The sequence below is a fragment of the Schistocerca piceifrons genome, chromosome X (assembly GCF_021461385.2).
Source record: "Schistocerca piceifrons isolate TAMUIC-IGC-003096 chromosome X, iqSchPice1.1, whole genome shotgun sequence".
Classification (NCBI taxonomy): Eukaryota; Metazoa; Arthropoda; class Insecta; order Orthoptera; family Acrididae; genus Schistocerca; species Schistocerca piceifrons.
Genome location: NC_060149.1, coordinates 474,803,131 through 474,815,392, shown reverse-complemented (window position 1 = coordinate 474,815,392; position 12,262 = coordinate 474,803,131). Strand labels below are relative to the sequence as shown.

The 12,262-nt window shown below is 39.9% G+C and overlaps 1 protein-coding gene across 3 annotated transcripts in view; it reads left to right on the top strand.

Moving 5' to 3' along the window:
- The window catches only part of LOC124721685, a 145,133-nt gene that overhangs the window by 63,496 nt on the left and 69,375 nt on the right, over window positions 1-12,262 (top strand). For all 3 annotated transcript variants that reach the window (XM_047246762.1, XM_047246763.1, XM_047246761.1), the window contains one exon: window positions 357-434. In XM_047246762.1, coding sequence (XP_047102718.1) covers window positions 357-434 — 78 coding nt within the window. The remainder of the gene's footprint in view (window positions 1-356; window positions 435-12,262) is intronic.

Here is a 12,262-nt window from a genome sequence, read left to right as displayed (position 1 = left end):
AACAGCAATCTCAGTTTTGATAACACAAAGTATTTAACTGGTCGTTACCTCTGTCATGCACATTTTTATTTTATGGAAGCTCGAAAACAGAGATGTATGTTGGCTTCTAGAGGTGGAGCTTGTTCCCCTGGCCCTCTCCTCCTCTCCCTGCTTATTGTTAGAATATTTTGTTGTAGTAATCATAACAAACTAGAAATTAATGTCATTGTTTTTGCAGTATCTGTCATTTTTGTATTATAAATGATTTTTTACTAGGTTTTGCTTACTAGGTATAAAATGTATACAATAATGCTGAGTAAAGTCATGTGCACTATGATAAGTGTCTTTCAAACTTGAGTATTCTTTGTATGTTTCAGTAAGATGAATACTGCTGCTGATGACTGGATGGACCCATTAGATTTGGAAGATCACAGGAACTTGCAGAAGACTCTAATGTATGTATTATGTGATGCTACTGAGCTATATTAGTGTGTGGAGGCATTTTTCAAGGCTGTGTTAATGTGATCATTTAGTTCAAATATGACAAACATAGAAATATTGTGACCAGAATGCAGACACATCACAAAAACATTTTAGAGAATTTTTTCCAAGGGAAGCCAATAAAAGATAGAAATGCCCCACCTCACTTAAGTAGCACCATTCAGAGACTGTTACAAATGCTCGTACCTAAACTTGTAATGAAATACAATCTAGTGGGTAAGAGGAATATAGAGTGACCACATAGGAGGTAGATAGAATTGTGAAGTCAAAACAGCAGCTGTGTAGTCCCTGAAACACAGAAGAAGAAGAAAAACAAGAAGGATCAGTTTCTTTATAGTGAATGATGAATGTTTAACACAGATTAATGTAATGTTTGGCTTACCCCATAGAAGTGTGATGGAATCGTTAGTGCTCTCAGTATCCATAAATGATTTGTCTTACAAGGCCATTAGCACACACATATTGTTCACCATGATGATGTTTACTTGAAAGTAATATTGCTGCATGACTGTGAGGATATACCAAACTACTTGGACAGCATTTTCAGCAGGTTTAGGTCACCTCAGATTCATACAAACGAATGGTTATGCAAAGAACAAGAAAAAAACATTATGTTTCAGGCTATAGCATTAATCATAATTTTATCCAGCATTTCATGTAACTTAAAAACCTCAGGTCTTACCGAAGAAAATGAAACAATCACATCAGTACCAGAGAAAGTATAAGTAAGAAACACATGTGTTAAGGAGAAAAGTGGGTTGCAGATTTTGGAAAGTTCAGCGCATGTGCTAAGGAAACTGCACTTAAGATTAGTGACAAATATTCTAGCATGCTATTTCAATGTCAAGGGTATTTATTAAATTGACCTGATACAAGATGTGGAAAGAAATCATAAATGCTGTGTACCATATTGAATGACTATACAAAAGTGTGACAAAATGTTTAGGAAATATAAGTGAAAAATGCTCAAATAAATGTTGATTAAATATGAAAAGTTTTTACTTTGTGATGAACTAGGGGCTGAATCCAGTTCATTAACATCTGAGTGTGCTATCTTAGCACGTCTAATGGACTGACTCAAACATTTAGTTAGACATGGGCTTCTGTCCATTTCTTTCAAACTTGTCAAGATGATGTGGCATGACATCTCTACAAGAAAGGGTACAACAGGGTGTTTTGGTTTGTCCACTGTCTCATGGTTACAGCTGAGACTGAATTCTCTTATCATATGCCCCAAAATACCATAATGATTCATTAACCAGCACAGATCTTTGAAGCTTAAGCAGGATAGCAAATGCGCTAAGGGGTATACTCGTAGGAATTAGTCGTTACTACACTATATAAGGCATGTGGTTCAAACATGGCTCCCTGTTCCATGAATCTGTAGTAGCTGGGATGCGTGGGTCTGACTGCTGACCTGTGTTTGGTTCCATCTCTGTACTGAAGTATGCGGACTTGTAGGTATTAAATGCGAATGTGGTGACAGTGGCTGTGAGTTACGGAGTCTCTTTGGCAATACATGGAGCCACAGTGTGAACCTCCTTTAGGAGTCAGTGGAAACACAAATGAAAATATCGATGAAGAGCACAACCCAAAGTGAGGGGAAATGGCAAAGAGAACGGTACCTCCTCCATGATAGACACTGGTTCTAAGGAAAATACTAGGATACCACCACAGTAGGGAAAAATGTAACCAAGAAGGACATGTTAATGTCTCCCTCACAAAGAATTGCTAAGATTAAAAAAAAAAAATCAAAATAGCAACTAGAAAGGACACAAAAAGGGACAGAAGAGATAGATGTGTTAAAAGAAAGCAACAAATCATTGAAGCAGAAGTCATTTCAAGACAAGGAACAGATAGGTATGCTGAAAATGCCATGTTGTGAAGCCCAGCATCTCAGAGAAGAAAATGAAAAGTTGCATGTGAATGATGTAAAGACAAACTGTGTCATTTGCAGCTGGGGTGGCTGTGGGGGGAGGGGGGGTCATGTCAGGGAAACATAGGATGGTTCAAAAATAGCAAATATCAAGGCCAAACAAGCCATGATGCTATTTGTTAATGGGAATAAAAAAAACCTATAAAGGATACACTTACCAAAGTGATAATTCTTTGACAAGATAAAGACAGTTAGGTTACCAGCACACATTGTGATTATGGAGACATACTCAAAGGAAGACTGCCAGAGAATCATGTAAATAAATAGCATGTTTGAAAGAAATTTGTTGTGAAGAATTGAAAAGGAGGTGTCCCCTAATGGCAATTTACAATGTGCCAATGACTTCCTGGAGGAAATGTATGAGCTCAATTTGAGTGAAATCCTTTCTAGCAAGGATGACCAAAATGAAGATAGATTGAGATTCAAGACAGGTCCAAGGGACAGAGGAGTGGAAAATAACATTATTGAGATAAGCCCAAGGGTGCAAAGCCAGCTCCTTAATCAAGAATGGGTCTCCATAAACTTCCATGCACTAAGTATACAGAACTTTGTGTCAGTAACAAAGTGCTTCAATTGTTGTGACTTTTGGCATTCCTTAAAACTCTGTAGGCTACACAAACAGGAGTGCTCTGTCTATGATGAATTAGGACACAAACAGAAGGATTTTCAAAACATGGATGCCCTGTGTGCCCTGCAAAATACAAAACCACGAATGCAAAGGTAAAAAGGGCTTCCAAACATATGAACAGCATTAGCAAAGTTAGGTATCTCAAACAGACTATGGACTAGATGATGCAGAATGCGGATGACATTCCAAACAAGTTTAGTCTTTAGCATTTGTCACTATAAAATGTCACCACATCCGAGGAACAACAGAACGATTCACATTAAGCAATCGGACCACATCAGGTTGCGACTGCCCTGTTCCCATTCTTCCTATGGCCTTCCACCACAAAGTTTCTTGTAGGTGTCTTCTTTGTGTCATACTGCACCATCTGTGACTGTATACACAGCAACTGTGGATGTGGGACTACCCAACAAACACTATCCTGTTTGATAGGTGCCCTGACATCATCACTGACACGGTTGTCCATTGACTGGAATGCCATCCTCCATGCAGAACATGATTGTACTGATGTCTGTTGACAGTTTGTATGATTATATCATGGATTAGGCACAGAATGGGGAAATAGTGATTTGTTGCCTACGTTTGGTCACCAGTGTAGTTCATAACTATATGAAATGGAGATAGATTTCTACCAACCCCATAAAGGAGGCATTGGTTCATTTCTTGACTGACCACAGCCCATTCCCTGTATATCTGCATCACGTCCACCTTCATCAAGACAGCAAGTGCTCATGTGAGGAGAGAGGCTCCCCCAAGCACATCATCTTGCACTGTTGACAGTTGCGATATGAATATAATGACATCTAAGAAATTCTGTGTGTTGCTGACAGATGGGCTGAACTGAGCAGCACAGCTGACACAGTACTGGATCACTTCCAAAATGAGTAGAGATTGCTATGACCATACAGGAGTTTTATAAGTATACATCTGTAATTCGTAAAAACTGTGCCATATGAGCTGAACTTTGGGCAAACAATGTACTAACTGTGTAGACTTGTAAAACAGATCGGGGACTGATGACCTCAGATGTTAAGTCCCATAGTGCTCAGAGCCATTTGAACCATTTGTAAAACAGATCACAAAGTAGAAAACTGTTTGGTTATTAAATTAACATATTTTGGAAGGCAGTACCATCTGAATATAGGACAGGGTTATAAGCCCAATTACAATTTTGTACTCTCAACAGCATGTTGAGGCAAAATATATTTAACACTAAAATTTTGTGTGGCTATTGTGTAGATACAGTAGCTGAGTACCCAGTATTGCCTGATCAAGTATTTATCCCAGCCTTCTAGTAGCCCATCTCCTCCTTCCTGTCCGCAGCTCATGGTCTAGTGGCCAGCATTGCTGCCTCTGGATCATGGGGTCTTGGGTTCGATTCCAGGCTGTGTTGGGGATTTTCTCAGCCCAGGGATTGGATGTTTGTGTTGTTCTCACCATTTCATCATTATCATCATTTATGACAGTGGCTAGATTGGATCGTGTAAAAATTGGACTGTGAAAAAATTGGGACTTTGTACGGCACTGATGACCACACAGTTGACCACCCCACAAACCAAACATCATCACCTCCTCCTCCTCACTCTCTCTGTCCATCTCCTTCTACCCTTCTCTCTCAGTTCTTCTTGTCCCTCTCTCTGTCCATCTCCTCCTCTGCTTATCACTGTCCAACTCCTCCTCCACCTATCTCTGTCCCTCTCGTATTCCCCTCTCTCTATTCATTTTCTCCTCCCCCTCTCTCTGACCATCTCCACCCCTCTATCTGTGCCCATCTCCTCCTTCCCTTTCTGTGTCTCTTCATATCTTCCTAATCCACCCATCTCTGCCCATCACTTCCACCCCAATAAGAGGTTGATGGCTCTTATCCCACAGTATTTCTTTCCAGATAGTAAGTTACATGTGTACCAAGTTTGACCGAAATTGATCTAGGGTAACGTATTTCACACATTTGTGTACATGTGTTTCACCCATATCTCTAGTGAATTTTGTTTTCACACAGCTCAATTTTTATGAGGTCTTATCCTTTCAGCTATGTGTTGTGCATTTATATAATTTTGCAGGTACATTTAGCAGCATATGTGGATACTGTCTGTGAAATGAACTGAGAATAGAGTTGGTAGTAAAGAAGTAATAAATTAAAATGTCATGCATGATGCAGCAGTTTTTCAGTGCCAATGAATATCATGTCTCACCTGTTGTCAGCCTCACCACAGCTTTTCAGTTAATAATGTGCGCTCACTGCATCTTCTGCAAAGTGAGCCTGTAGACAGTGAGACTGCTAGTTTGCATTGTTCAACTTCCCAAATCATTCCTCAGGGGAATGTTAAAGAACATTATATGCCATGAGACTTGTCTACATGCACCATAGGAAGAATCTTTGAGACTCTTATCTATTCTAAGAACTTATACCTCCTCAAGAAATGATTTATGACTTTTTAGCAGTGCTTGATGGTCATTCTTCACTATTGTTATGTCATGTTTTTGAGACATGCTGCTTGGTGGTAAATGGCTTCATATCTTCCTCAGGCAACTGCTCCCCCATATAAAGCAACTTGTGAGACAGAGCAGCCCAGAAAGGAAGGTGCCAAAATGAATTGTCAAGACAGGAGTTCCTAAACTCAATCAAAGAATAAATTGCACTAAAGAAAGGGAAGCTATCAGAAGGATCATCAACAAAGAATCCAGGTCACCTATATCAGCTGCAGTGATAGCAATGGTGGAACCTTATGTTAGTGTAAATGCTGCAGCTATCGCAGATCTAGGTTTTATATGCTGTAAAGAGATCATATACATGGGTGGTTGCTATTTTATTTACAGCTATGAAGTAAAGAACAACTTTCATTTCCTCAAGAGTGAGCTGGAATCAGTTCTGTCCCAAGCTCCACACACTGCTCCTGATAGTGATCATATTCAGTACTACATGTTGCTACATCTTAATAACTAGTGAGAGGAAATCCTACGCATAACTTTCAATCAAATTTGCCAGATAGGTATGCTCATACCCACAAAGTGCCCTTCAGTCTGTTCAGTTACTGTACCTGGCAGGTGGCAGTGTACAAACCCTCCAGGACTTACTTTTTCACCTACTGAGTCAAGGAAAGAAGTATCATTCTACTGGGTATCAGTGTATGTGAGAATTCATGGAAATGGCATTGCAAATGAATCAGATAAGCGTGCTTCCACAGGACATATTGTGGCAAAATTTGTCGTCACTTTACATGCTATCTCCTTGCTGTTAAGGCACAGGATCATGTATCAGGAAGAATAGGAAAAGCTGGATGTACAGAACAAGAAGCTGTAGTTGGTCAAGCCAATTCATTGAGGTGAGAGGAAATAAAGGTAATGTGCCTCTGGGTAGCCTATAGCCCTATCACACAGGTTTCTCCTTCAGCGAGAAGGTCCATCACAGTTCACCATTTGTGGTGTATGATCCTCTGTATGCCACATTTTAATTGAACGTGTTTTGTATCATGACAAGAATGCAGAAACCAGTTTGTAAGCTAATCTGCCCTCTGTTTTCAAGTATGGCAAAACATGTATTGAATGTGTTTTATAACATCTGACTTACTTGAATTGTTAGTTACAAGATTTTAGAGTCTCTCTGGATTTCCCCTCAACATTCTGAATTAATTGTTTTGCTTGCCTATTTGTATTTTAACATTTGCCTACCTTTAAAACAAATGTGTAGTTACAGTATTGGATTTTGTGTGAAAGAGTGTTAAATGTTTGCTTGTGTGGGAGTGTGTCTGATTTTGATGAATAACTTTTTGGCTTCAGTTTTAAAGTTTTAATTATTTTATTGTTGTTGCAGCTGTGGTGGTGTTCAGTCCGAAGATTAGTTTGAGGCAGCTGTGCTACTCTATTCTGTGCAAGCCTCTACATCTCTGAATAACTACTGCAATTTACATCCTTCTGAATCTGCTTACTGTATTCATCTCTTAATCTCCCTCTACAATCGTTACCCCTCACACTTCCCTCCAGTACTAAATTGGTGATCCCTTGATGTCCCAGAGTGTGTCCTATCAACCGATTTCTTCTTCGAGTCAGATTGCACCACAAATTTCTTTTTTGCCCAGTTCTGTTCAGTACGACCTCGTTAGTTATGTGTTCTACCCACATAATCTTCAGCTTCTTCTGTAGCAGTACATCAGTTGTTCTGCTGCCCAAATAGCAATTCAGTCAATCTTCAATACGATGACTGCCATAGATGACAAGCCCTGACCACTATGAAAGTCTGTAAATATTATGAAATAGCAAACACACAAAAAAGATCACTGTGTATCGATGTTTGAACTTAAGTAGACCCACCAATGAAGATCCAGAGAGGGGTGCTTGCATATCATTGGCAGCAGTGTTTGTGTTCATGGCAGCACTCTCTTACTGCAGTGGCGGCTGTAGGGTATGCAGCAGTATGATTAATGACGTGCATATTTTAATGTAGGACTGACCGGATGTGGCCAGTGCTGCACACCTGATTTAATTGAACTACATTCCATTATCCTTGTTTTACTTTTGTTGATGTTCATCTTATATCCTCCTTTCAAGACACTGTCCATTCCTTTCAACTGCTTTTCCTTTACCGCCTCAAACAGAATCACAGTGTCCTTGGCAAACCTCAAAGTTTTTATTTCTTCTGTCTGAACTTCAGTTCCTACACCAAATTTTTCTTTTGTTTCCTTTACTGCTTGCTCAGTGTACAGATTGAATAACATTGGCAATAGGCTACAACACTGTCTCACTCCCTTCTCAACCACTGCCTCCCTTTCATGCCCCTAGACCCTTATAACTGCCTTTCATTTCCTGTATTTTACCCTTGCTGCTTTCAGAATGTAAAAGAAAGTATTCCAGTCAACATTGTAAAAAGCTTTTTCTCAAGTCTACAAATGCTATAAATGTAGGTTTTCCTTTCCTTAACCTATCTTTTAAGATAAGTTGTAGGGTCAGTATTGCATCACGTCTTCCTACATTTCTCCAGAATCCAAACTGAGTTTCACTGAGTTCAGCTTCTACCAGTTTTTCCATTGTTTTATGGAGAATTCATGTTAGTATTTTGCAATCATGACTTATTAAACTGATAGTTCAGTAATATCCATGCCTGTCAGTACCTGCTTTTTTTTGGAAATGGAATTATTACATTCTTCTTAAAGCCTGAGAGTATTTTGCCTGTCTCATACATCTTGCTGACCAGATGGAAGAGTTTTGTCATGGCTGGCTCTTTCACGGCTACCAGTAGCTCTGAAGGAATGCTGTCTACTCCCAGAGCCTTGTTTCGACTTAGGTCTTTCAGTGCTCTATCAAATTCTTCTCACAGTATCATATCTCCCATCTCATCTTCATCTACGTCCTCTTCCATTTCTATAATGTTGCCTTCAAGTTCATCTCCCTTGTATAGGTCCTGTATATACTCCTTTCAGCTTTCCCTTCTTTGGTTAGTACTGGTTTCCCATTTGAGCTCTCAATATTCATTGATCTGCTTCTCTTTCCTCAGAGGCCTCTTTAATTTTCCTGTGTGTGATGTCTATCTTTCCCATAGTGAAATATGCTTCTAAATCCTTATATTTGTCCTCTAGCAATTCCTGCTTAGGCATTTTGCACTTCCTGTCAGTCTCATTTTCTAGGCACCCTTTGTATTCCCTTTCACCTGCTTCATTTGCTGCATTTTTATATTTTCTCCTTTCATCAGTTAAATTCAATATCTCCTGAGACATTCAAGGATTTCTATTAGGCCTTTTCTTTTCACCTGTTTGGTCCTACGCAGTCTTCACTATTTCATGTCTCAAAGCTTCCAATTCAGCTTACACTGTATTTCTTACCCATGAGTGTTGTTGCTCAATGCTCCTCCTGAAACTCCCAACAGCATCTGGCTCTTTCAACATATCTAGATCTCATCTCCTTAATTTTCTACCTTTTTGCAGTTTCTTTAGTTTTATTCTACATTTCATAACAAATAACTTGATCACAGAGTCCGCATATGCCCCTGGAAATGTCTCACAGTTTGTAATCTTCTTCTGAAATCTATGTCTTACAATTATATAATCAATCTAAAACCATCTGGTGTCTCCAGGTCTCTTCCATGTATACAGTCTTCTTTCATGATTCTTAAACCAAGTATTAGCTATGATCAAATTATGCTCTGCACAAAATTCTACCAGGTGGCTCCCTCTTTCATTCCTTTCCCCCAGTCCACATTCACCTAGAATTTTTCCTTCGCTTCTTCTTCCTACTATCAAATTCCAGTTCCCTATCACAATTAAATAGTAGCTTACCTGCATTCCCATTTTCTTATTCATTATTAAACCTACTTCTGCATTACCTCTATTTCATACAATGTAAGCTTTCATGGCCGGTATTGTCTTCACTTAAAACTTCCCGGCTGATAGGCCGTGGTCGAAGTATAAAAGTCTCCCCTGACATTTCGTCTCCGACTGCGGGAGACATCTTTGGAGGTACAGCGGCGAACTGCGAAGAGAACTCGAGGAAGCGCTGATTATATAGGCAGTAAAGAGATCGCCACTGTCGATCACGTGGCATCAGCTATGAGATTGTCTGTGGTAATGCCAACATTCTCGATTGAAAGTAATCGATCGTCACGCTTGCGGTGCAACGCTGACATCCAAATTTTATCCAGTTTAACACCTTCGTCTTTCTTGTTAAAATTATTATGGTGTTTATCAATCTCGATAGCCTCTCTATACATGCATGCATAATAATGCGAGGCTTTTGATATAACGCTCGTCTTGCTAAATTCTATTTCATGATCACCTTCCTGGTAAACATGTTTCGCTATGGCCGACTTATCCGTGTGACCCAGGCGGCAATTCCTCTTATGTTCAACAAGACAGGTGTTCACACTTCTCTTTGTGGTACCAATATAAACCTGTCCACAACTACAAGGAATTTCATTGTGGCATTATTCCGACACTGCCTCACCACAACCTACTTTCAATACAATAATAACTTCTATGAACAGATTGACGGGATGGCTGTGGCCAGTCCTCTTAGTCTTGCTATGGCTAACTTATTTATGGAAACTTTTGAACTACGGGCATTGCAGACTGCCAGTAAGAGACCAGCCAGATGGTATCACTATGTCGATGACACATTCGTAGTATGGACACATGGAGCAGAGGAGTTGGTTGCTGACACATTTAAACAGCATTAATCCAAAAATCCAATTTACTATGGAGATGGAAAGGAAAGGGCAATTGAATTTCCTGGATGTGTCTGTGATTAAATGGCGGGATAGAACATTGGGCCATAAGGTGTATAGAAAGGCCACACATACTGATCGTTATCTACATAAAGATTCAAACCACCACCCTAGACAAAAAAGAGGTGTAATGAAAACCTTGGTAGACAAGGCATACAAAATTTATGAACTTGTTTATTTAAAAGACGAGATTGAACATCTACGGTCAACTTTCGTGAAGAATGGCTATTCTAGCAAGGATATAGATCGAGCACTTCACTCTAGGCAGAGAATCAGGAGCAACGATGAACAACAGTCGCCCAAGGGCAAAGTTTTTCTTCCGTTCATTACTAAGGTCACAGATCGCATCAGGAAAGATTTAAGCAAGTATGGGGTGGAAACTATTTTCAGAACCACCAGGAAAATAAAAGAATATTTAAGATCAGCAAAAGATGCACGACACCCTTTGGCTACACTGGGGGTATATAAAATTCCTTGTAGTTGTGGACAGGTTTATATCTGTACCACAAAGGGAAGTGTGAACACCCGTCTTGTTGAACATAAGAGGAATTGCCGCCTGGGTCACACGGATAAGTCGGCCATAGCGTGTTGTTCAAACCTACCAGTAACAAATCTCACAGCCTGCCTCGGAATTGCTTCTATGCCTTCCTTCTATCCTACGTGGTATGGATCCCAATCACTCTAGCAGAATAGGTCGCACCAGCATCTTGTATGCAGTCTCCTTTGCAGGTGAACTACTCTTTCCTAAAAGTCTCCCAGTTAACCAGAGTCGACCATTTGCCTTCCCTACCACAGTTTTCAAATGCTCATTTCACCTTACATCGCTTTGCAACGTTACACCCAGATGAAGGACTTGACCGTGTTAAGCAGGACACTAATAATACTGTATCTGAACATGACATGTTTGTTCTTTCTACTCTTCCGTATTAACTTACATTTTTCTACATTTAGGGTTAGCTGCCATTCATTACACTAACTGGAAATTTTGTCTAAGTCATCTTGTATCTTCCTACAGTCACTCAACTTTGACACCTTTCTGTACACCACGGCATCATCAGCAAACAACTGCAGATTGCTGCCCACCCCATCTGCCAAATCATTTATGTATATAGAGTACAACAGCAGTCCTATCACACTTCCCTGGGGCACTCCTGATGGTACCCTTGTCTCTGATGAACACTCGCTGTCGAGGACAGCATACTGGGTTCTATTATTTAAGAAGTCTTTGTGCCACTCACATATCTGTAAACTTATTCCATATGCTCATACCTTTGTTAACAGCCTTCAATGGGGCACCATGGCTGAGTTATGCATGAGTGATGCTTTCTAAAACCATGCTGATTCATGGGCATAAGCTTCTTTGTCTCAAGAAAGTTTATTATATTCAAACTGAGAATATATTTTCCATTTTAAATTGTCTAGCCTAACAGCACAATTAAGGAAACTAATATTCCATGCACTGATCTTTTAGAGCACCAGTTTTGTTTCTACTGATGGTAGTATCCTCCTGAGTAGTCCCCACCTGGAGATCTGAATGGTAGACTATTTTATCTCCAGGATTTTTTACCCAAGAGGATGCCATTATCACTTAACCATACAGTAGAGTTGCATGCCTTTGAGAAGAATTATGGTTGTAGTTTCCCCTTGCTTTCAGCCATGTGCAGTATCAGCACAGAAAGGCCGTTCTGGTTTATATTACAAGGTCAGATCAGTCAGTCACTCAGACTGTTACCCATGCAGCTAATGAAAAGACTGCTGCTCTCCTTCAGGAACCATACATTTGTCTGACCTCTCAACAGATACCCTACCACTGTGGTTGCACTTGCAGTACAGCTATCTTTAGCACTGAGGCATGCAAGCCACCCAGCCAATGGCAAGGTCAATAGCACTGGGAGGGTGTATGGTAATAATATGAACAACAATAATAACCAAACAGTGCAGTAGTACATTAATAAGAGTTACTACTCTTTTTTATGTGTTTTATGGTCAGTCACATTAACATCAATGC